Consider the following 25982-nt stretch of genomic DNA (forward strand, 5'->3'; position numbering starts at 1 on the left):
CTTGCAATCTTTTTGAGTAGTTTGACTGTAATGCTGAGTTCACACTGCGAGCAGAAGTGCGCCAATTTTCTGTGGCTGTCTGCTTGCTTTCAGTGCTTATGTTGCACAATTATTCTCATTAGAATACACTCTTAGAAATAAAGGTTCCAAAAGGGTTCTTGCTGAAAGGCTGAGGTTTTACTGCAGAACCCTTTTTCTGATGAGAACCTTTTTTTAAAAAGGTGGTGGTCATGGTGAAGAGGGAGTTGAGCCACAAGGCAAAGCTTTCAATATACTCGTCCATCTATGTCCCAACCCTCATCTATGGTCATGAGCTCTGGGTAGTGACCGAAAGAATGAGATCGCAGACACAAGCAGCCAAATTGAGTTTCCTCTGTGGGGTGACTGGGCTCAGCCTTAGAGACAGGTTGAGGAGCATAGACATCCGAAGGGAGCTCAGAGTAGAGTCGCTGCTCCTTTGCGACGAAAGGGGTCAGTTGAGGTGGTTCGGGCAACTGATTAAGATGCCTCCTGGGTGCCTCTTGTTAGAGGTGTTCCATACATGTCCCACTGGTAGGAGGCATCAGGACAGACCCAGAACACACTGGAGGGATTACATATCTCATCTAGCCTGGTAACGCTTCGGGGTCCCACAGGAGGAGCTGGAAAGTGTTGCTGGGGAGAGGCTGTTGCTCAGCCTGCTGCCCTCATGACAGGGCCCCTGATAAGCAGATGAAAATGGATGGATGAATGGATGGATGTATTGAAAGTATAATTGTAAATTTATGTCCAGCAGGCATGGTGGTGTGGTGGTAAGCATTATCGCCTCACAGCAAGAGGGTTGCCCGTTCGATCCTGGGCATGGGAGCCCTCCTGTCTGGAGTTTGCATGTTCTCCCCGTGTCAGCGTGGGTTCTCTCCGGGCACTCCGGCTTCCTCCCACAGTCCAAAGACATGCAGATTGGGGACTAGGTTAACTGATAACTCTAAATTGTCCGTAGGTGTGAATGTGAGCGTGAATGGTTGTCTGTCTCTGTGTGTCAGCCCTGCGATAGTCTGGCGACCTGTCCAGGGTGTACCCTGCCTCTCGCCCAATGTCAGCTGGGATAGGCTCCAGCCCCCCCGTGACCCTCAAGAGGATGAAGCGGTTAGAAGATGGATGGATGTCCAGCAGTTTAGTATTAGCCTACATAAACTTTGGGGACTTGAAAGAGACAGCTTGTTCAAGATTTTTCAAAATTAATGTGGCAGATTTCTTGACTTTTAGTTCTTAATATGCGTTGAGTTCCAAATACATGCCAAACCTTGATCCCATTCTTCTCAAAATGTAACTTGCTGTCAAAGTGACTTTAACATGCACAGTAAAAATGTGAAAGTGCCCCTTTGTCTGATACCTGGTAAACCAATGACTTCAGTTCTCTGCTCTTCCAGCTGGAGGAGCTGTAGAGCAAAGTGAGAGAAGTGGCTCCAGGGTTGCCCAGAGGGTTCAGCTTCAAACACGCACACACACACACACACACACACACACACACACAAAAAGGCACCAATACTGTCACCTTACACATGTACTGTACATAGTGAATATGATCTGCAGAATCTCAGCACAAAAACAATAAAGCATATATTTTCTGTATGACATTCTGTATTTCTTAAGGTTTATATTCTTTTCTCAACCCAATTTAAAAGTTACGATCAGAGCGTTTTTTACCCTGATATAGAAAATCAATAAAAAAAACTGCAACTTTAGTCTTTTACTCTCAAAAAATCCTGCAGCCTATCCACCTAAAGTGATGACTGCAACGTGCTTTCACAGCAAAAACGTGAAATAGAGGTGATCAGTCTCTCTCAGGCTGTGTTAAAAAGGCAACTGGAGGTGTATTGATACCACATGTAGCTTAAATTACTGCAGTGTTTCAACATATATTTGTGAAACCAGTGCCGTGTATGAAAAATGAATGTTTTTATGCTTCCGGCTCTGAGTATATTGAATTATTTATTGGCAGAGTGCCTATTTTTAGGCAGTCAACCTCTACCGAACACATAACTAGTGGTGCAGTGTTGTCAGAAGCTGTAAGTTAAACTGACTTTAACTTGAGAATTTCCCCCAACACACCTCTTTTTTATGTTTATAATGGGAAAGCAGATTTTATCTTGACTGGATGCAGAGTTCATAGACCATGCCTGGATGTTAGTGTGAAAGAAAAACAGCCAATCACCAATTTAAACTTTTTTATTGTATCAAACAAATTTAGATTACATATGTAATCATCAATCAATTCAAGTAAAACTGGAACAAAACTCCCCAGATTAAATCCATGTAAAGAACACTATTACCATTCAAAAACAGAACAAACATTACAGGGTCCATAAATACACTGCAGAAGAAAAAATCAAAAGCTTGCACAGGAATGTTTTTACTGTCTTTCTTGTTCTTTGTGAACATAGTGGTCGTAGTTGTTGTGATCAGTACTTCGGTGGCTTTAGTTTTCGGTTTCAGTTTTATTTCTTTCAGGTATGTCGAGTATAATGTGAAGGTTATGGGAGGATTGTCACATACTCTACATAATAATGCCACTTCAGTGATACAATTAACAGATGAGATAACATTTAAGAGTGCGGTGATGACTTTATAATGTCCATGTTTCATACAAAAAAAAGGGAATGTCGGTAATAACAGTTTGTGTACTGTATTTAAAATGTCAGATTCAATGTTTTAGTAAGTTCCCATACAAAATGAAGCACAGTAAAGAAAAATCACCGTTGATTCAGTGCCATGCAGGAAAGTGTTTCATGAGCAGGATTAAGATTCCCAAAAAGCATTCCAGTGTCAAATATAAGGGTGCAATTTGTTCACTGGAGAGGGGTTTGTCCTTGTTAGCTCCAAATATGTAAATGCATCTGCAGACGCACCCCTCATTAACATCCCTTCTTTTAGAGATGTACAACCACACAGTTAAGCTGGTGAACGCTGGTTATTAGTGTATTACTGTAACCAGACATGATAATAACTGATGTTTTTAATTGGGATTTAGCAGTAATTACTTCCCACTTTGAAGTCCAACTGACAAAAATAATGTTTTTTATGTATTGTTCATAGTTACAATGTCAAAGATAAGGGTCTTGAATAAAAATAAAGAAAATATCAGATGTACTTTCGCCTCAGCAGCTGAGGGTGTGTCTCTGTTTGATTGACAGCTAGCAGGTGACAAACTGATATTGTAGTCTACATGTCATAGGCAGACAGGGTGCTGTTAGCAGTGGTATTGAAGACTGAGGACTACACCAGCATCTAACCGGATATTTGCAGGTAAGTTTACAAGCTGTTGCAGCTGAGTGACTAATCATTATGGAGCCCCTAAAGTTTCACCAGACATTTTCTTATCCTGTGCATATAAATTAGCCTCTTGTGCTTATGATAGGCATGGGTTATTATCTCATTAGCGCAAGATAATAACTTGTTCCCACAAAATAATTATCTTGTATACAAAAGTTAACTGTCTTGTGGGAAAATAATATCACCAGGACCTCAGGGGCTCCATAAATGAGTGTCGAGCCTGCAAAATGAACTTAGCAGAGTACTTTCCCTCAGTGGATGTTTGTTCTGTCACTCATTCAACAAGCTGAACGTTCGGGGCAAGGCGTGCGTTCATGTTTGCAAGTTGGATAAGAAGAAGAAAGTTAATGTGGGTTGTTTAAAGTTTGTGGCTCTTGTTGCTCGGGCTGCTGTCTGAGGTCAGTGCTTTATGCAACTATAGTTTAGAATGAAGTGATCTGATTGGCTGTATGGGAACAAGGTCCCCATCCACTTGGATGAATATCAGAACAGTATTCCAACAAATTTATGCAAAGATAGGGGGAACCATCATCAAACCAAAAACTGTAAAATATAAATAGTTTTCCCTTTTGGTTTACGTTTTTGGTCTTTTTTTTTCTCAAAGTTGAACACAGGACAGGTGATTTACAGAGCTTTAACAGCATGATGTTCGGGCTGCAACTGGCAACTGATAATTTTCTCGATTAATTGATGAATCATTCTGTCCCTCAGTGCCCCTCAGAGTTTTTTAAAGTTAGAGTTCAAAATGATGTCTTCAAATGTCTTGTTTTGTCCGACCAACGGAACAAAACTCCAAAACATAATCAACGCAATCACCATAAAAAATGTTCACATTGTATATTTCTGCAAACCATCGATACATTATATTTGTACGTTAACTTGTAGCAGGTTCATTGAGACTTTCTGTGTGGTGATGTTTAGGTACACACACCACTTGGTTATGATAAGGAAAAGATAATGCTTTGGATTAAAACACCCACATTTGGTGGCACAAAAGCCGCTGGAAAAGCAGGGATGAGACAGTGAAATAGGCTCTGTGGCTCAAACGCTGCTGGGAAACAACCAGTGTTGTTGTTTGTTGGTTTTGAACAGTGATCTGTAGCTTGTGAGGCGTCTCACCTAGGAGACACACCACCCACCATGCCCTCCACCTCCCGAAGACAAAGTCATCTTATATATTATATCACTTTAGAAACATTAGTATATGTGTAAAAAGTGCAAATGTAACATATTTGTGGTTTGCAGATGTGTGCAATGCAAATATTTTCTACTGGCAACTGGGCTGTGTTTCTGTTGGTGGAAAACTAAGGAAAGATGATAGATGGAGGATAAGGATAGCTGTCCAATCCAGTGCTGTAAACATACATGAATATTTTAAACTGTCAGTCAATCCAGATGTGCGAGCCACTCATTTCAGATTCAGTGTCTATCTAACTAAAGGATTGCATTTGAATTTAAAAGTGATGTTTTGGGTCCCAGTTATTTATGAGGTACTAATTCATTTTTATTGCTTTGAGATGGAACAATAATTGCAGGAGTCATGGCACATATTTAATGATAGAAACTGACTAAAAGGATTGTGATAGAATATTTGTTGCCTTTGAACATTAAGCGGGACATTATGCATGTGAGCGTTGGTGGTTTATGATAATGACTGTGTGACTGGGACAGGAAAAGATGCTCTCTTTCCCGTAAGGTTGATACATTAGGCTAGTTTTAGTTTAGTGCAGGAGAAGCTAGAAAACCAATATATCATAATTAAATAATTCACACAGGATTTTTGACACAAAATAAGTGTAGAAACCTTTGTTCTTGTTCTCGGGGTGGTAACTAAGGCCTGACCGTAGAGGAACATAGATGCCCTGATGTTTCTAAAAAGTGGATCTGCAGACACAATCTTCTGTCATTGTGCTGGGCTGGCTGAGCAGACTGAGCAGCTTTGTGTTGTACAGAAGAAGAACGCTTTATTTTTCTTTCTCCAGGCTGCATTTCTTTGTCTTCTCCTCCGCCGGCTGACTCGCGCTGGATGCTGCTGCTTTTGTGTCTGCAAAATATAGACAGAGACATAAAAGACTGGAGGACAATAAAAGAAAGAGAAGAGGCTGACTCAAGGGATTTTAATGGACTCTTGCAGCTAAACAATAAATAAACATTCAGGAACACTTTTTTATTCCAACAAAGGCATGGTTGTTTCTACAAATGGAGAGCAAATTACACTCTGTTTTCTGTTTCTTGCTCGTTGAACTATATAGAAAAAATATATACATTCACCTTGGCTTTACAGTGGAAGGTAAAGTTCTGTAATTTACTGTCACTTTCTCTTTTTATATTTTCTGATATCATATAGATATGAGGGTAAAAGTCATCCTTAGACTTTTCATTCAGTGTGGTAAGAGTGATTATGAAGCAATTATTTATCTAATTTGGGCAATTTGGGCAACTGTGCTCACACTCTAGTGACAACACAACAACATGACAAGCCACATTATCACCAAGTTGCTGCTGAATTGCTGTTCAAGCACTCGGAAATGTAGTTACGTCGTCATGGGCTTGTGTGTGTGTCTCTGCTACTTGCCTTAAAGTACCTTGACTGAATGTCAACCACTGTCTGTATTTGGTCAAAAGAAATCTGTGCTTTTCTTAAATGTCTGAGCCTCATTTTAAAATGACATTCTGTCTACGTATTGTATCCCTGTGTACACCACAGTGCACAGATAGCTGACAGTCATTCATTCATTCATTCATTTTCTGTATCCACTTATCCTGGTACAGAGCTGGGGGGGGGGCTGGAGCCTATTCCAGCTGACATTGGGTGAGCGGCATAATACAGTCTGGACAGGTTGCCAGACACAGACAACAAGACAGACAACCATTCATGCGCGCATTCACAGCAATTTAGAGTCACCGATTAACCTAACCTGCATATCTTTGGATTGTGGAAGGAAGCTGGAAAGAACAGACGCTGACATGGGGAGAACATGCAAACTCCGCACAGAAGTGCCCCGCAGGCCTGTGGATTTGAATCTGCAACCCATGGAAAGCTAGCATACTATCAGCTAACTGAGCAAAACAACAGTACCCCTGCTAGAAACAAAAACAACTGGTTGATGCTTTGCTGTCAACCAATCAGTTGCAGCCAGCTCATCTCTGATTTGTAACACGTTACGCCCAACCACAGCGACAAGTGTTGGGTGTCAATGTGTCGCTTCATGTCATCAGCCTTCACTGAAAATGACTTATGGCCTGTTGCTGTGTCGTTTGTATGTTGTCACACAATTAGACTTTAGCAAGTAAAACATACTCATTGGAAATATGAATATTAAAGAAAAAATCTAGAACTAAATCACATGGAAACATTCAAAAGTCAGTTGATGTTACTGACTTTTTGGCCCTCAACCTGACCTGGGTCCTTTAGAATTGAGTGTCTGTCAATTCCATGTCCAATCTGATCCTTATATTTACCTAAATGTTCATCAGTTATTCATCAGGACATGGCCTTTTACATAGAAAGCCACTGGACACTCCCCCATAAATGATCCTGAAGCAGTTTTTTTTTAACTTGCTCAGAAGCATCAGCGCTGCAATTTATGCTTCCAATCTTTATCTTTCTGTTTATTATGTATCCGATTGTGCCGCCTCTACAATTAGCTCTGTGAACACACAGTAAAACATCATGATCCATAATGAAGGTTCAACAATTAAGCCTGACTTTTATATCTACACACTTTAATTAGCTTCTCACAGAGTTAACCAGTGATTTGCAACAAATTATATTTTCTTGATTTATATTTATATGTCCACGTAGATCAATGCTTTAGACAAATAAACAAACAAAGTCTACGGTAATGACAGATCAGCCACAGTATCAGCTCAACCCCATCAGCCCTACAAACAAATTTTTCCACTTCCATACGAGCTGCCTCCCAGGGCATTGCAGCCACTGCAGCGCTCTGTGAAGTGCGGATCAAAGCCACTTCACAGATGTTTGTTGACAAGCCATGATTACATGACACCAAGCCAAGCCTGTTGAACTGTTTAACATATCGAAATAAACCCGGCCTAGTGAACGGGTGATGAAGAGTCCCCTGAGGGAGAGGATTCCTGTGTAAATGCAGCTCTTTTGACTCTACCTGCTTGTGCGTTGTTTTGTTGCGATGAGGGATCTGCTACGTTGGCAACGCTGGAGCAATCAGCCTTCTCCTTGGAGAGGGGGCACTCGAGTCCACCAGCAGCTTCTAGACTCTCCCTTGAGAACTCTGCAGGGGGCAGAAGGACAGACAGAGGACGACATGAAGGTGAAGAGCGATGTAACTAAGCAGAGACAAAACAATGCACTTTCAGTCACCCAGCAGTGTGGATAAAAATAAAACATATTTTCTGTTAAATTATATTAGAGTACCAAACTTAACCACCTCGTCACATCAATCAGCTTCACCTGACATTTAGTTACATCTATTTTAGTCATGCTGAGTGAATTCAAAAGGCTCTTTGAGTGAAAACACCCCTCAACTGCACTGGTGTTAATGGTCATCGATTTGTTTCCCCCAGCTTCCCCCTTCCTCCTTTCATCTGCACTGAGAGCTTAATTAGCAGCTCCTCCACACCATGCGAGCAACCCAAAAAATACATGGTCATCTTATCACACTGGGAGTAATTTTTTTAATGCCCTAAAAAACATGTGTCTCAGTGAAAAGTAAAATACTGTAGATAACAACAAAAATTGTAAAATATGTCGGCACTTCAGAAAAGCAGCCCTCATGGTGCATTAGTGCTGGGTAATTACTGCATGTGTGTACAGTACGTGCTGTACTCTCTGACCATCCACTCACCTGCCATTAAAGTGAATTATTTGGCCTGAGCTCAAAAGCTGATTCTGTTTTTTCTCATCGGATATTTGGCACAGGGAGGAGACAGCATCTGCCAAGGTGGTACTGAACCATGTTAAGTGTTTTCATTAAAGTAACAGTTCAAGTAATCACTTTCTCTCAGGGAGTTTGATGAGAAGGTCAATATCACTCTCATGTCTTTACGGTAAATATGGAGCTACAGCCAGCAGCCAGTTAGTTTAGCTTAGCTTAGCATAAAGACTGAAATCAGGGGGTGACCACATGTTCAAACCTCAAACCTAGGACTCTTAAGTGCACCTCATGTTCATGTGCTTATTCGACACATGCGCTTATTCATGCAACATAGGCATTGTCATCAGGATGGGGGCTAAACAGCGCTTAGCATATCTACCTAGCACACCTTTCAACACCCTAGATAGTGCCTCAGCAGACGAAAATGTATGTTTTGTCTCTCCTAATACACCCAAATATAGTTTATTTGAAAACCAAAAAACAAACAATCTCCGGTTATGTTTTACCAGATGGTTTTCGTCATGGGAACTTACAAGGGAAGGAGCCTCTTGGAACTCTTTAGGAGAGATCAACTTTATCTGTAGCATGACAGCTAACCATTACAGCAGCGGTCTCAATAATATGATAACACATTGACTGAAACACATACAGACAGTGTGGCACATTGCTTGTTTCTACATTGGGTTAGGTAGTAATGAGTGGGTCAGAACATGATAAACATCAGGTCTGTGAGCATTAAAACCAAGTATAATCTTATTATCCACTCCATCCAGGATGGATGGAATCGCAATCGCAATCGTAACAATTAACTCCAATTTAGCCAATCCTTGTGAACTCTGTATGACCTTGCAATTTTGTACAATTGTGGTAACATTACTGCAATGTTGACTAGCCTATTTAAAACCAGTAAAATCTAATTTCATTGTAGAGCTGTGCGCAGACTATTGATTCTCTAAGTCCCTCCTTCACCAGAGCTCCGTGTCCTGGAGGACAGTCACACATACAGTGACAGGGGTAACTGTTAGCATCACACAGCTAACGTTACTGAATAGTTTAACAGGTTTAATGGAAGGGTTCGGCTGTTTCTGTGTTGGTATGAGATTCACGGCTTGGTTTCGGATGGTAACCGCTGCTGCAAGGCTTCTGCTCAAGCAGCAAAATATGACGAGTAGGGATGAAATCACGTTGTGCTGTGTTAGCTTGTGCTAACCGTGCAGAGAGAGCAGGAGGAGAGAGTCCTTTTGGGCTATGTTGTCCATTTTAACTGTGGGAAACACTGAATGCTCATAATAAAAGGTTTTAATATGCTCAACTTTTTTGTTTGTTGCAATTTTTACCTATAAATATCGCAACATGGATTACATTTTTTTTTTTTTTGCTGCTGTGAAATCAGGCATTTCCGGCCACAAAAATCACAAAACCAGGCCGTGAAATCTTGTAAGGACTGATTATTGTTTTAGTTGTGGTGACATTTTAGTGTTTTACACATATTTGTCAGGATTCTCCACACCCAACTGGACAGCCCTGAAATAAAAAAAAACAGGACATCTGGTCACAGAAAACAGGAGGAAATAGCTAGCTTGGCTCTGTCCAAAGGTGACAAAATCTGCTTACCAGCCCGCTAATTATAATGTTTACAAAAATGTGTAAAAATGACACTGCCAGTGTTGCTCTGTGTGTGTGTGTGTGTGTGCGCGCGTGCATGCATGTGTATGTCTTTTTTTTTTTACACCTCTTGTGCAGACTAAATAAATGAGAAAACATGTTAAATTGTGAGCATTTCAGATGCTTGCAGGCTGATTTTGTTACCTTTGGACAAAGCCAGGCTTGTCTCTTCCAGTCTTCTATGCTATTCTATTCTATGCTATGCTAAGCTTACTGGCAGCTGGCTCAAGCTATACACAATATTTTACCATACAAACATGGTATTGATCTCCTCACCTAACTTTGGTCAAGAAAACAAATTAGCATATTTCCCAAAATGGCAGAACATTCCTTTAAGTATTCCTCTCCATTTCCCCTTTTCCCCCAGTCCCTTTGTTTCACTCATTTTAATTTTCCTCTTCCTCCATAACCCTACATCATTTACATACATCCCCTCCAGCCTTCCTGCTTCTTTTCTCATTCTCTGCTTTACTCTGCTGCTTCTATTTTCTCCCAATTCTACACACTTCCCTCATGATAATAAGCTGTATTTGGATTCATCCCTCCCTTAACATTATTCCTCAACATCCCCTCCCTCTTTTCTCATGGAACAACACCATCCATTTTTCAGAGGCCAAAGCAATGACCTCCTTTTCTGTCTGTCCTTGCTTCACTCCAGCATCCTCATGTGTCCCTCCTGGGTTCCTCCTGGGTCCACCCTTGCATTCTTTTTCTACACCTTTTCTTGCCCTCGACATGCAGCCTCCCTTTTGGCCCTGCTCATATATTCATTCATGTTCTTCATTCATCTTATGAGTGGACTCTAACCGAAATGCAGAGAGGAAAGTACATTTATTCAACCACTATGCTTAGATTAAGTACAATTTGTAAGTACTTGTACGGCACTTTACTTAAAGCCCCTACAAGGAACTTTAATTTTGAGTTGATTTTGGCGACCCTGTGGACAAAAGCGGTAGTGTTTTGCCGGAATGAAGCCTACATCATTTCCCATGAGCTCTAGCGCGTATTGTCGTAAAGACGCTTACCTGGCTCGGGCATGTGTTTGTTTTGGGGATGAATGAAACAACTAGACAGGAAAACTTTGCCCCCACTCCTATCGGGGTTCCCAGCTCACCTCTGCCGCGCCCCAGCTCCACCTCTCCAGCATAAGCGCCACTGCCGCCGGGGTAAACGCAGCGGTCGGCTGGTAAGGCTGAAGGCCTGTTTGGCGAGCACTTCCACGGCTTCTTGGACTGAGTATGGAGCGGTGCCTTGTCTCTTTATTTCTCGGCACTTGCTGGACCCTGTCGACGCCTGGCTGGTACCTGTCGTCGGCCCCGATGAGGTGTTCCAGCCCTGCGGCCCCTGCTCTCCTCGTCCCCGCTGGTACGGGGTGAATCTGCGCAACCTGCGGCCTCTGTGTGTGGCTCCCCGGACAGCTAACGCCGTGGACCCGCCGGCTCCTGCCAGGATTGGCTGGTAAATGCTTGATCGCTAGCAAACAAAACATTTATCCTGAAGGATTTCCTGACTTCCCGAGGATTGGATTTTCTCTGTGTGACTGAGACTTGGATGACTGTTGGTGAGTCCAGTGCTTTCACAGAACTTTTACCCGATGATTGCTGCTATTTTAACTCCCCGCGGACGTCAGGTCGAGGAGGAGGAATAGCGACTATTTATAAGAGTGACTGTATACAAGTATCTTTGCTTTAAATGTAAGCAGCTAGGGAAGATGACGTGTGCTGTCTGAGTGCCGTAAATCGTTTCGTCCTGGAAGCAACCTGGGGTGGACCCGGAGACAGTTTCCTAAAGGTATGGATATACACTATACAGAAATAGCTTATCTCCACACCGATGGTCTCATTTGCTGTTGTAGGTCACGCACAGACATCAGCAGAAATGAGAGACTTTTGCATATCCAGTTAAAAGTTCCTTGTAGTGGCTTTAAGTGTTTCTACTTTCAGCTTTTACCACACCACATTTTAAATGGAAATTTTGTTCTTTTTACTTTCATAAACTGCACGTCCAGATTGACAAATACTCACTAAACTTCATACCTTAATGATCAGTTTAGAGTGCGTAAAGGAAAAACGCATGAACATAAACAAGGAAACTTCATACTGTACAAGGGGCCGAACACTAGCCATGTTTTTTGCGCCCACAAATTCATTGTTTTCAATGAAGATGTGTGGCAGGTGCACTCAAACGCCCGAGCGACGCCAGAGTGACGCCAGAGCAACACACAGGCTTTTCCGAGCACCTATTTTTCAGGGCGCGACGGCTGTGCCCCAAGATAAACCGAGGTCAACTTTTGGAATGCAGCAGCACACACCACATGCCATGTGACGAGGAACAACCAATCACAGCCAACAGATATCATCCCAATCTATGCTCTTGAAAGCTGGCTCAAAAAAGGCACAAAAGTAGTACCCAGTGCCCGATCTTGCGTTTTCCAAGCAGTTGAAGACGTAGCGTGTGTACACCTCCCAAATCCACACATTTCCAGATAGTATTTCATTTTACAGAGTGTTGAAGTGCTCTCATTTGTGCCAATTTTAGGTTTAAAAGGAGGTTGTGTTGCTGAAAAGACAGCTGCAATCCTGCAAGCATGCAAATTCACAGTCTCAAAACATACCCTCCATTTGGCAGCGCAGTTTCTCAAAGGCCTCTGCAGTAGCCTCATCATCGTGTGGGAGCTCCTCCCCGGTGGGAACAGAGTCGGGGCTGGGACGGTCCGACAGGCAGCTCTCTGAGGAGCACTCGTCCCCGGCGCCCTGCTGCTGCCTGTACAGGTGGTGCTCTACCAGGAACTGCAGCTCTGGGAGGAGGAAGGTGGAGATAAGAAAGATGAGAAAGAAACAGGGAAAAGAAAAGTTGGTTAAGACGAAAGAGGTAACAGGGGAGGGAGATGAGAGGGGAAAGTAGTGGGTTTGAAGACATAGTGGGAAGTAAAAAGCACAGAATCATTGGGGAAATGTCAGAAGAAGGAGGACAAGCGATAAAGGAAAGTGGAGTGAGATGAAGGGAACAAACGGGAGAAAAGACAGTGTATGAACAGGAAAGCAAGATAAAGGTGGAAGCTCAACGAGAAATCCAGCACTTCAAAAGATTATTTTAGGTTAAGCTTTTTTAATAAACTAGTAAGATTTAATTAACATCCAGCAGTGTGTGGAGTGAGGGGGCAGGTAAAGATACATCAGAGTTGGGAGGTGATTAGTTTAATCGCCTTCTTCGACCTCCTTCATCCACATTTATATTAGTGTTAATCTCCTTGTAGTGGGAAACTAAAGCCCACCGCTCTTCGCCTGGGTTCCCTCTTAGAAGTGACTCATCACACTAGGAGCTGTTTAGCTGTGAAACTAATTGAAGAATAAACATCCTTGAGCACCAAATTTCACTTATCTTCTCATAATTGTTCCCTCGCTTCAGTTTCTTTGTTGGAACTTACTCTCTGTTGTACTGCATGAATCAGTACATTCTGTATTTGATCTAATTGGAAACTGACACTTAAAATATTTGAATTGCAGTCACAAAACCAGCCGACAGAAATAATCAGGTGCTGGAACACTTTTCAGGCTCTTCGGGGGCACTTTAACGTTTGTTATTCAGGCTTTCTTGCAGTGGTGCAGGACCTCAGATGCCCCAAACTCACACAGACCCACTTTTAAGCTCAGAAAATGGAAATTGGGAGAAATTCTGGTAAGAAACTAATGGATAATGAATCCCTGCTGAGGCAAGTGCAGCACTGATTGGCTCCAAGGTTGAAATAGGACATTCAAGATGGAGCAAACTTTCATCATTAGCTCAGCTGCTTCACCAAGTAAGTTTCCTGACATCTGACATGCTGGACTCTATCGGACACACTAACAGCGTTGTCCCATTAAAGGGCCATTGTGTAAAATGGGTTGAAAACCGTTGAAAACAGTGACATCAGTGGTCAAATTCTAGATTGCAGGGCTCACTCGCTCACCCCTCCCGTCGGGTAAATGACGGTGGCCTCGTAGGGACGAAAAAGCCTTGCACAGACATGAGTTTTTCAGGAGTAGGTCTATCTAGCAACGAGGTGAATGTTTATTTAGAAATCTAAACCATGTTACGATATTGTAATGAATCCCTCACGAGCAGGAGACCAGAAGAGCGTTTGGGGAAAAAGGCCAGTTTATTTGAGCACTCCAAAAACTCCAGTAACACTCCAGGGGGTAAAAGACTCCGTCCCAAACTCTGACTCTTCTAGCATAGCACACACACTCCATACACATACTCGTTTACAATACCTAGCGGGACTCCCTCCCCTCTCTGCTCCACCAATCTCCAGCCCGCACACTGACTGACAGCGTAGCCAGTAAACAGAGCTCGGCTGTTTATTTAGCCTAGCAATATCTCCGGACTATAGTAGCTGCAATGGACGACTTTGAATGCGATTTTGAAGAGTTTCTTTTAGCGGACACAGACCCAGAGCCATACCTGTTTGAGCCGGAGCATACAGATGAGAGCCGGAGTACACTGAGCGGGCGAGAAGAAAGGCTGAATCCTCCGTTCCCATTCTGCTGCACAGAATGGGATTTGGTGCTACCATCGTTGGGGAGATATATCATCAGGAGGAAAAGCACCGCAAAGAGTGCATCACAAGAAGTGAAGTTGCGTCTTCTTTTCCTCGCTGATGACGGTTCGGGTTCATTCTCTCCTGTTGTGTGGTAAGTGTGGTCCATTCACAAACTTTATAACTAAAAAAACTTTTCACTATGCTCTATCAACGAACTACTAACACTCTCTGCTGTTTCCTCCTCCTTCTTCCTTCCTTCCGTTGTCTTCGTTGGTTTATTTATACACGCAAAACGCGTTCTCTGGCTGGCTGGATCGTCTGCTCAGTCTGCCGTACATACATGGCAGCGCAAGATGGCGACCTCTCTAAAGCAAGGCCCTTGCAAAGCATAATTATAAGGCTACGAAAACCAAACAAATTTTATTTTATAGCGATTATATACTTGTATAAACATATTAATGGGTAGAATATTCAGATTCAGATTCAGATTTGACAATAAACCATGCCAAATATTACGCACTGGCCCTTTAAAGGATCGGCTGGCATTTTTTAAAGTTTGTCTTATAACAACAGTGACATGCCCATATGTAGTTGAGAAACAGGTTTTGGTTGCTTGTCTATACTGGCCATGAGAAGACCTTTTTCAGGCATGATTCAAGAGTAAGAGAAGGAACAAAATTCGCTGCTCTCATTCTGAGCAAAAATCTATTATAAAGTTGCTCAAGTTCACACTTTCGAATCAGTCCACCCACTCCAGCGAGTGGACTGATTCGTTTAGCTTTGTGACTTGAAACAGCAGTTTCTTGGTTGAAATGAAAAATGACCAATGAGCACTGCAGGGGGCTCAATCAGCCAATTAGCGCCACAGGCAGGACTAATGCCATTATCAAGCTGTTAACAAGTGTTGTCAAGTGGTGCACCAGAACCAATAAGATGCGATAAGGACAATGGTAAGCTCTATAGACTGGATAGACACTGCTATTGAGGCTGCTCTAAATTAGTCCTGTCTTCTCAGTATTGTCTGACATGGTACTGTGTTTTTACACTCCACTCTTAAATCTCCAGCAAAACAGACATGTTGGCATGGCAACTCATGAGTGTGGACTTAAAATGACATTAGATTCAGGCGGATATTTTTTCTTGTTTCTCTAGTGACTGGTTTGACAAAAATCAAATCCTCATCCCCCAGTGAAATCAGTTAGAGCAGACAAAGTGTCAGACTGAAGATGGAAACAGAGTGCAACACCTTGGAAACTCTGTCTGATATCAGGCAAATTATAAAGTTCAGCTGGAGTTGATATGAGGCCTGATATGAATGGGTGTCTTCCAAAGCTACTTTTTTGTTTTTGTTTTTGGTACAAATTTGCATAATTGTGTTTTCATCTTGGTATGATCAGTTCAAAAGTGGACCCAAATGTAGTGCAGCCAGCAGGCAGGGGGGTTAAACGAAAAGCGAGCTTTGATGAAGCCGATAAAATACATCCAAGACAGTAACAAAACTGAGAGGCAGGCAGACATGACTCGAGGTAAAAAAAGAAAGACTAAACCGAAAAAAAAACAGGATGGCACGATAAACATTGGGAAGCAATCAGCACAGACAGGAAAAATGAACCTGAGCTGAACACAGACAAACTGACAAAGGGCAAAGGGAAAGACACAGGTTTATATACACAGTAAACTAATCACAAGAACATAGATACAGCTGGAATAGGTGAGCACGGACGAAATGAAGGAAACTCAGAGACTGGCTGATAACAAGGGTGAGGTAGGGAACACTAGGGTGGAGTGTCGGTGTAGATTCTCAGTCATCCAGGTCATGGTAATCATAAGTGCTATATCATTGGAAACTGGACTTGCTTGAGTTTCCTGAAGATGTTTCGCCTCTCCAAGAGTCTGGGTTCACACCCACATCCAGTTAAAAGCCTGCGACTCCACACCAGTCCATCAGAACTGAAGAAGCCTCTTGGATGAGAGGTGAAACGTCTTCAAGAAACTCAAGCAAATCCTACACTCCTAGCACTCATGACTAGGGTGGAGCAAACAAGGCTAATACAAGCCAGGTGTGCAGAGAAAACTCTGGAAACAGGGAAGGACTAATGAGACAGATAGAAGGCAGGTGTGTCAGAAAACAAGCGATGTGATACGTGAGGGGATGGACTTTCAGAATAAGGGGCTGTCCACACCAACCCGGGTATTTATAAAACCGTGACTCTTTGCTCACAGTTTGGTCTTTCATCCACACGTAATCGCAGTTTTGGGCCTCTGTAACTGGAGTCATTTGTAACCAGAGTCCAGGGTGAAATTTATTGGAAAAGTCCGGCATCAGCAGTCATGTGTGGACAGGATAACCGCAGTTATTTTGTCTCGTCTCCATTGTATTACGTCACAGTGTGCGACGTAAACAGAAAACAGCTGTGTTATTACCCGATCCAGTGTGTGCGAGAGACGATTTGAGGATGGACCTAAACAAAATACTGCTGCTATTTAGCAGCATATCAGCACTTTGTGGCTGTATCATACAACTAACGCTACTCAACCACATCCAGCAACAGAGACGCAAGATTGTGCTATTACGGAGACTGCTCCTGCTGCATAATAGTACGCTTGTTGTTGTTTTTCTGGTAATGACGTTTTACTGCCTTCTGATTGGCTACAATGGCCTTACAGTTAGGAGTTATATCGCCACCTACTGCTTTGGAATGTGTATTACATTGCTTGATAGTGGAATTTGTGGTGTCATGTGGACTGAGGTATATATATTATAAGCATTTTCAACTGGTGCATAAAAAATAGGATTGAAATGCCAGAAAATGGAAAAAAAAGAATCACAATACTGAATATATACATATTTTATATATCATATAAAGTCCTTGTTATGCTTGTCTGAAGTGGAAAAGATGCTTTATCATTAAAAGCAAAGTGCAGGGGCGCTGGTGGCTTAGTGGTAGAGCAGGCGCCCCATGTACAAGGCTGTTGCTGCAGCAGCCCGGGTTTGACTCCAGCCCATGGCCCTTTGCTGCATGTCTCTTTCTCTCCCTCTTTCATGCTTGCCTGTCCTATCAATTAAAGGCTAAAATCCCCCAAAAAATATCTTAAAAAAAGCAAAGTGCAAATGCCAACTACTGCTTACATCAGTGAACCTTTCCTAATATTTGCATCACAGTAGTGATGAAATTTGGTTAAATTTTATGCTACATTTGTATGGAACAATGGCTTGTGTTTTCTGGGTATGCTCTGATGGAATAGTAACTGTAAAATAATGTGTACAGTAAGCAAGAACTGTTTCAATTTACATATTGATTGACATGTACATGTTCATGCACAATTTTCGGTTTAGTTTTTGAAAGTGTTTTTTTCCCTATCAACTGTACTTATCCTGTGGCACATGCAGCTACAAGGTGTTTTTAAAAGCCTCCCCCTAATTTTTTTTAACAATATTATGCAGCACTGCTGTTCCCTGGGTTGGAAACTTTTGCTGGAGGCTTGTACAGGACATCCTATTGAGACGTTGGGCCATACACTTGATTTGACAGGACTTGCATGACCACGTGCCACACAGGTAGTCTGTATCAGTTTGGTTTGACTAATTCACAAATAGCACGAACGGCAACCTCCTTGTTGTCCTACAGCTGTGAACACCTGCGCCCTACTTCACTTTAAAATCTGACTGATGTGAGTAATGACAGAAACAACACAACTGTTTCTAAATAACTTTTTGTATCTCATCTTCTCCTGACCTCTGTCATGTCATGAGAGCCATAAGGGAATCAGTTTGGCATCATACGCTGTTGTATGAGATGGAACGAATTACAAGATGAGGTCTTACGTTTAGCTTTTGTACAGTTTATAAGCTTTGCGGTCTCTAACTGAAGTATACCGTCATTTAACTAAATGCAAGCGTTGCCATACATTGACAGCAGGTGGAGTTTTTACTGTGGGTATATATTCATTTCAATCAACCTGATAATTAGACTTAATTACGAGTTTAAAGAACAGCTGAGAGATGTAGGTGGTTATTCTGTCTGGAAATAGGCCAATATAGAAAGCAGAAAAACTTGCATATAGTGAGACTTTTCACTGTTGTTTCTTGTGTACCCACAGTGTGATTTCACACATATAACTGGAAAACTGATTTTACCTTTCATCGTGGGCGTTCCCTTTTGCCCTTTCCGTCGTTGTCGAGGGGAGTTCAACAAGGCTGCCTGTAAAACATCAATGTTTCATGTGAGCTGGGCAGAGAGCACCGAGATGGAGGAGATTGTTTAAATACAGATGGAGATACTAAAAAAAAAACAAAAAAAAAACAGACTTCACATAATTCTATTTCTGTAACCTTATTGTAATAAAAAAAATGACCCTCATATAGCATAAATTAGATTACCTTGTACAACTGGTTTGGGAGACGATCTTCATCTATTTCTGCAAGAAAGAAAATATCCAGTTAAGTGCTGCACAATCAAACCACTTAAAAGCAAATACAAAGAACAGACTAACATGTAGTCTGGCATACTAAGATCGTTGGTCCAACATATTGTGCAGCCTGTTCATAACAGAACTGTTGACCTCTTCAGTACATCAGTGTGCTGCAGCTGGAGTGCTGCTGTGTTTCCAGACAGTGCAGAGCAGAGTGGATATAAGGTGACCTCTGGCCAGATGGTTATCTGACACATCACAAGTCAATGCAGTGTTCGCTCATTTTTTTTTATCAAGCATGGTGGGTGGATTTTCTTTTCTTTTTTCTTTAAATTCTCCACTCTCATCATGAATAAACACAGACTCTCTTGGTGATTGTTTTTGTTAACAAAGGGGATGCTAATCCGCTCTCATCTTCTTCCTAATAGAGTCCCGCATGCAGCCAACTGCTGATGGTAGATAAACAGTAAGACACTGGTTATCCAAAACCCCTTAAGGGAGGTAAATGTGAAGCATTCTCAAGTGTAGTCTGGAGCTGAGTTACACTCATGGGTGAATTTACAAAAGGATTGTGCGGCTGCGAAACCTGCACAAAAAAGACAGAAAGAAACAGTTTGATTCTCAAAGCACCTGCAAAGGGCGAAATGCACTCATAACTGTGCTGCAAAGCAAATACCATCTTGGTGCTTCTGTGTTATTTGCACCTATTTAAATACGGTAATATGCATATATTTGATGCAGTATTGGCCCTTTTCTATGCAAATGAGCCTCACTGCAAAAACAGTCCAATTCACAAAGATCAGCACTAACAGCCAAATGCAGTTACAGTGAAATTATTAGCATCTTCACAGAGCTGGTGGTAACTGAAGTGAATTTATAGTAGGTGCCATGGTGCTCTCTGTCACGTTTAAATTCATTGCCTGAAGTTTTGAGGAATGCTTCTGCACCTCGTCAGTCACACCATGAAAATTTCAGCTGTCTTTTTTCTCTTCCATTTTTTTTGTCTGCTGTGCTCTTGGCGCAAAGGCATAATTCATACAATGCCACATGGATATTGCAGTGCAACACAAAAAGGGGACATAGCACTCTGCTGCAAAACTTTCTGTTGGTATTTGCGCTGTAATATCATTACCAAAATATCTTTTGTGAATTGAAACTTGAGATGGAGCAGATAGTAGTTGAAAATGATGCGCAATTGATGGTGTTATGAGTGGCTGCAATCTGTTCTTTGTGAATTGGTCCCTTAGTTGGTAGTGTGTTAGGTACACATAGCTAATGCTAATGTCGTCTACAGTCTCATACCGCAGTCCTGCAGTAAAGTCTACCTTCATGTCACGTTATAAGTTGGTGCTACCTTTAAAGTTGAGTTAAAAATTTCACTAATAACGTAATCACTTTTTAAAAACTTATTCAAAGTTGAGTTAGAAATTTAAATGGGTTTTAAAAAAGTGATTACATTATTAGTTAAATAAGTTGACAAGTGAATAATTTAATAAGTTAAAGTTAAAATGTAAAAAAAAGTGTCATCTCCTTCCACCTACTGGTCAGGTTGGGGTAATTCTTGAGGCAAATGCATTCTTTCGTTGAGCACGTACAGGCAAGACAGACAGTGTTGGATTCATGTTGCTGCTGAATGAATTCCTGATGTGCTTTTGCCTCGGAGTCTGTGTTTCTACAAGTAATATGTATGAATAATTATCAAACATTTGCATTTTTAAATGTCTGCTTTAACTGTCTCTTGTTTTTTGTAAAACATGCTTGGTAGTGAGCAGTTGCAGCAGCTGGTTAACTGTTGTGGTAGATGAGCTGTGTTTTTCATGCAGTGTACTACAGCAGGTTATTTGCCTCATATTTTTAACAGGAATTGTGTATTTACATAGTAATACACTATTGGTTTGCGTTTTTATCTCTGTAATGTTTCAGTTTTACAAACAAAAGTCACAAAACATTGTTAACTGGCTGTCCAGCTATGCACAAGAGAGATGCAACAAGGGCAGCACATACATTTTTAATATTTTTCCCATCCCATTTATATCGATGATGGTAGGCCAAGTAACAGAAACGCCTCTCTGTGTGAGGCAGTGCAGTTCAACAGCACCACAAACACCATCACTTGAATCATCTTAAAACCATTTCAATAAAAACTGAACATTATGTGAGGGTTTATTGCGGGACTATTGTATGAGACTGCATTAGTTTTAGCTCGTTGTACTTAAGAAAGTAGAAACTGAGTGTATAAACTGAATCACAACATTAATCTGAAATAACTTCAAAGTAGAAAACAGACATAAAATCCAACAGCGCTGAGCAAATGCTGCCTTAATAATTAATTTCAAACATGTCAAAGTTATGGCTGAAAATGACAACAGAAATAAACAAGTTTGCCGTATTCACATATCTCCAAGTTCCAGTTGTCTACCGGAAGTGACTGTTCCATCGTATTTGTTGAGGAGAATACGGAGACCCCAACATGATACTACGCTCATGTGAAGCTCATGTGACTCCTGCTTGGTAAAGATTTATCATCTGTACTCAATATGTGAAACACGACTCTGTGGTCACTATATGAGAGGCCTGAAATAGAAACAACGATCACTTGGCTGGAGAACAGTGAAACCATTAACTGTGATCAATAGTGAGTGCGTTGAACCCACATCCAACTCAACGTATCCAGCTTTGGAACTTTTTTTCTAGGACACCACCTTGTTGCTTGGCAACCTATGCATCCCTAGGCACTAGGAAGGCACTGTGTGTGCTTGTGTGTGCGTGTGTGTGAGCATGTGCATATATTATTCCCACTTAAAAGTATGCGCTACGCTGCTCAAAATGCCACTGATGTGCTCAGTTCTTTATTCATCACTCCCTCTCCTTCTCTCTGCACCAAACACAAACTCAGCGGTGTGTAATAACCTCACACGTTTACCATTACATTTCATTTCACGAGGGATTCATCTTTACGGCGCCATGCGTGTTTACAGTGATGCTCGAAACTGAATCTTATTTTTAGCTTCTCCCAGGAGTTTGAGAGGGTTCATACAACTGTTATGGATTTTGTTTCAAATCAATCCGAGGAAATGGGCCATGGTCCTTCAAGTTACAGAGTGAAGCTTACGATTTACAGACTGGTATTTGACAGACAGCTGTCAAACTACATGTGTCTGAAATTAAAGTTTCATCTCACCTGTGCAAAATTATCTGACACTGTTATCTGTCAACTGTGTAGGCACCTATGCTTGATAAGCTCTGGTGTCAGCCCACACCTTTTCAGTCATTGCTTTAATCTTTTTTTGACTGATTTACTCATTATTTCATTGCTTTTTCAGCTGTTTGTTACGTTTAGACATAAATAATAAAAATGGTTCCCCTCTGGTGATGTTGGCCATTTTAATTACAGAATTATTGCATCTTAAGTAGCTCTAACAATCCAATGTGTGCAGAGAGTCAAAGTAGATACTGTAATTAAAGAAGATGAAGGTGTCTTGACCCTGATGAGATGAACTTGGAGTAGCGAACATTTGTGCACCAGATGGGATGAAATAGGAGCTCAGGTGTCTTCTCAGGTTTTCATTTTATGTTTAAATTGGCTCAAAGGATCAATATACTGCAGCTGAGGACTTAAAATCTTAGATGAGTGAGCAGCTGTGCTTGAATTAAAAAAAAAAAAATCATTGTTATTGTTAGTAGTAGTAGTATTAGTGGTAGTAGTAGTGGCAGGAGTAGACATGTTTCAGATATCATTTTGGGTCAACAAAGATAAAATATGGCTTTCACTCGGCTGATATTAAAATTGTTTTCTCTGTGTGCCGAGCCCATCTGTGCTGCAAAATGAAAGAAAAGGCCAATAAAAAAGGCCGTTTCGACTGTGATGAGTCTATCACTGCAACTCCCAGCTGACTGGCTGTCTGACACAAAGCCAGACGAGAACACAGACAATCTTCTGACTCCACTTCATTCAGCCAAGCCACTTTAATTTCGCTGCCAACTGTAGCTGGTGTCAATTTATATTTTCTGTACTGCATTTGTGGAGGAAAAATTTGAAAATCGAGAAAATGGTCTCATCGTGTGTTGATGGAAAAAGAAATATGAGTCCACACGCAGTCATTCATTCATTTCAAAGGTTGTTGGGTTTTTTTTTTTTAACTTTTTGCTGTTGTTTACTGTTGCTATGCACATGGCAACAAGAGTGGGGGAGGATGTCTTTCTCCCTTTATGCACAAATAATAACATGAGCCTCCTTTCTTTTAATTTCAAAGAAATCATTGTTCTTCCTCCTCAACTCCCACTTCATTTAAACATACCAACCAGGAACTGTTTTCAAACACAGATATCATCTCCTCAACAAAATAATTAAAGGTGTGAATTATGTTACAGCCTGTTACTTTAACTACAGAATGTATTTTCCTTAAGAAAGTGTGAGTGAGGGCTGACAAGCTGCAGCTGTTGTTTGAAGAGCGCATGTTGACACGAGAAAAGCTGCATTTACTGGAGAAACAACAGACAATTTAAGGTTATAGCTCATAAACACGACAGAATGTCTCAAACTTATATGTCCTCAGGCACTGCAGGGACTTTAATTTTCAATGCTCGATCAACAACACGCACGCAGTACCAAGTGAGATGATGCTCGAGACAGAAATTAATGTTGTTTTTTTAAATAAATCAAGAAAGAAAGAAATAAAACAATATACAGAGTGTTTAAATTTGATTGATTTTGTGGGCCAGAGAAAGCAGGAAGTTGCGTAAAATCAATGAACTTCATTTCCAAGAGCACCGTTGTCAGGATCATCTTTGTCAGCTAAAATTAAAGTTGCCTGACGCAGCACATGTTCAGTTTTCTTTAAAAAAAAAAACAGTAAAGCTTGTAGCTCCGAGAATTTGGAGAATCTGTGAGTTGAATAAAAGGAAAGGTGAAGGAGGATTAGGCCAGCAGTTTGCATGGTAGTGAAGAGTTTGTGGTACACAATGTGTATTTGTGGAGAGGCTCCATCCCTCAGTCACAATGACAGCAAAAGGAGGAGTGACACTGTTTTTCATCACTGTAGCCTCTGAATCCATTTTAAAATAAAAGGCAGTGTAAAAGCTATTTCTGTTGTTTTTTTGTCAATGTGTGCTTGCAGTATACGGTAGGTGTAATATTCATTAAGGTCGTAATACAAAGATGAATCACTCCATCTCGCCTTTTCTTGCTTAAAGGGATAGTGCACCCAAAAATGAAAATTCAGCCATTATCTACTCACCCATATGCCAATGGAGGCTCAGATGAAGTTTTAGAGTCCTCACAACACTTCCAGAGATCCCAGGGGAGAGTGGGTAGCAGCACAACTCCACCTAATGGAGGCTTACGGCTCCCCAGATTCAAACGTCCAAAAACTCATGATTGAAACCACAAAATATCTCCATACTGCTTGTCTGTAGTGATCCAAGTGTCCTGAAGCTGGGGACGGTCTCACGCAAGCTTGCACACGTGAGCGCGGTGCACAGAGAGGCAGTTAGAGCTACAGGCTACAATGAGGCTAAAAACAGAGTTCACATAACGTTTTTCCAAACAACTTTTTATGTCAGGGCTTCAGGACACTTGGATCACTATGGATGAGCAGTATGGAGATATTTTGTGGTTTCAATTATGTGTTTTTGGACGTTTGAATCTGGGGCGCCATCAGCCTGCAGTAGGTGGAGTTGTGTTGCTACCCACTCTCCCCTTGGATCTCCGGAAGAGATGTGAAGACTCTAAAACTTCACTTGAGCCTCCCTCTGAATTTTCATTTTTGCGTGCACTATCCCTTTAAACCTTGTTTCCACAGTTTTGTTTTGTGTCTGTATTTTCCCAAAGGAAATGCAACTCTCTAACTAATCCATAATAACACTACCACACAGATGGTTGCTTTTGAGTGTTCTTTGACATCCAATCCTGCGGTGTATATGCATTAAGCAGTACAGAGACAAAAACATGACCAATAATTAATGGCACCACAGGTGTGCAGCCAGTTTTGTGACTAATTTTGTGAAGAAGCATGATGATTTTCTAAGCATGCACTCTATATGTTACGAGGCCAGCAAGCTACCAATGTTAGCTAGCTAAGCATCCCAGGGAATTTTAAATGCAGATAAAATGTATAAAAAGAAATGTATTAATGCTTTCCAACCAAGCGTGTTAGTGCACATACACATTTAAACACAGGAAAACCTGCCAACCTGCTATAACAAGAATTTTCTTATTGCCAGTAGACTAGAGCCATGTACACGGCTCTGCAGCAGACAAACAGGCATTTCTGGGTTTTTTTATGTTTTTACTGGTGTGTCGTGTTCACCATCGAGGAGACCAGAAAACAGGTAAGTAAATAGTATAAAGCAGCATGGAAGGATGTGAAAACTGTGAAAAATCCAGTGGTTACGTCTTTCAATATATCTCTTACTTATTCAGTCTGTCTTTCAAACTCGATGCAAACTAATTTCGATCAATTTTTGAGCGCGACTTGGGGGGAGATGGAGCAGTATCTTGTGGTGGTGCATCAATGCATCTCGCCGGTAAAGGGGCTAAACTTAACATGTTCACCTGGGTGTTGTATTTCCATCATTGCTAATCATAACTGGAGCCGATAAATACCCATGAGTACTGCAGAGTCATTTGACTTGGGTGTGAATGGCGACTGTAACCTTTCCAAATACGTACAAAGGCCAAAGGGGGAAAGGGGCTTTACATTCATCAGTCCATTAGCTTATTTGTTTTTATGCTTACTTCCTGTGGCACAGTGCATACAATCTGTCAGAAACCTGCTGCTGAAGTTCTCTTTTTTTTACCATACACGAGACAAATTAGGGACCGAAAAATGAAAGGAAGAATTAAAATTCATCAGAGATCACAGAGGTTCTCATAGGAATCAATGGACTTCCGGTTAACAAGCATTTGTACACAGAGCTACACAGAAACAAGGTATTAGGGTTTCATATATTTGCCAAAGTGTTTTCAAGTGGCAGTGCTCACTCACCACAGACCAGCTCCGGCTTGTAGAGGTGAATTATCCCATTTAAAGGGCACTACATAACGCCATCGTTAAATGTGGCATTTGCAGTTATTTTCTCCCCCTTTTAAAGGACTATAGCGGTGCCCTGCTGCTGCTCCTCAGGAAACCAAAATAGACACTATTATAGAAGGCATTCTGCCAAGTTTAATGTACCATAATGAATTTAAATATTCTGTTTTTGTTGAGCTT

The 25982-nt window shown here is 41.4% G+C and overlaps 1 protein-coding gene across 1 annotated transcript in view; it reads right to left on the reverse strand.

Moving 5' to 3' along the window:
* Positions 1 to 2220: 2220 nt before the first annotated feature.
* The window catches only part of LOC125892357 (protein phosphatase 1 regulatory subunit 1A-like), a 47000-nt gene continuing 23238 nt past the window's right edge, over positions 2221 to 25982 (reverse strand). The window contains exons 3-7 of the mRNA XM_049582332.1: positions 18740 to 18777; positions 18497 to 18560; positions 12451 to 12633; positions 7443 to 7568; positions 2221 to 5356 (exon numbers count right to left, since the gene is read on the reverse strand). Of these exons, the coding sequence (XP_049438289.1) occupies positions 5277 to 5356; positions 7443 to 7568; positions 12451 to 12633; positions 18497 to 18560; positions 18740 to 18777 (491 nt within the window). The 3' untranslated portion in view covers positions 2221 to 5276. The remainder of the gene's footprint in view (positions 5357 to 7442; positions 7569 to 12450; positions 12634 to 18496; positions 18561 to 18739; positions 18778 to 25982) is intronic.

This window comes from Epinephelus fuscoguttatus, linkage group LG1 (assembly GCF_011397635.1).
Source record: "Epinephelus fuscoguttatus linkage group LG1, E.fuscoguttatus.final_Chr_v1".
Taxonomy (NCBI): domain Eukaryota; kingdom Metazoa; phylum Chordata; class Actinopteri; order Perciformes; family Serranidae; genus Epinephelus; species Epinephelus fuscoguttatus.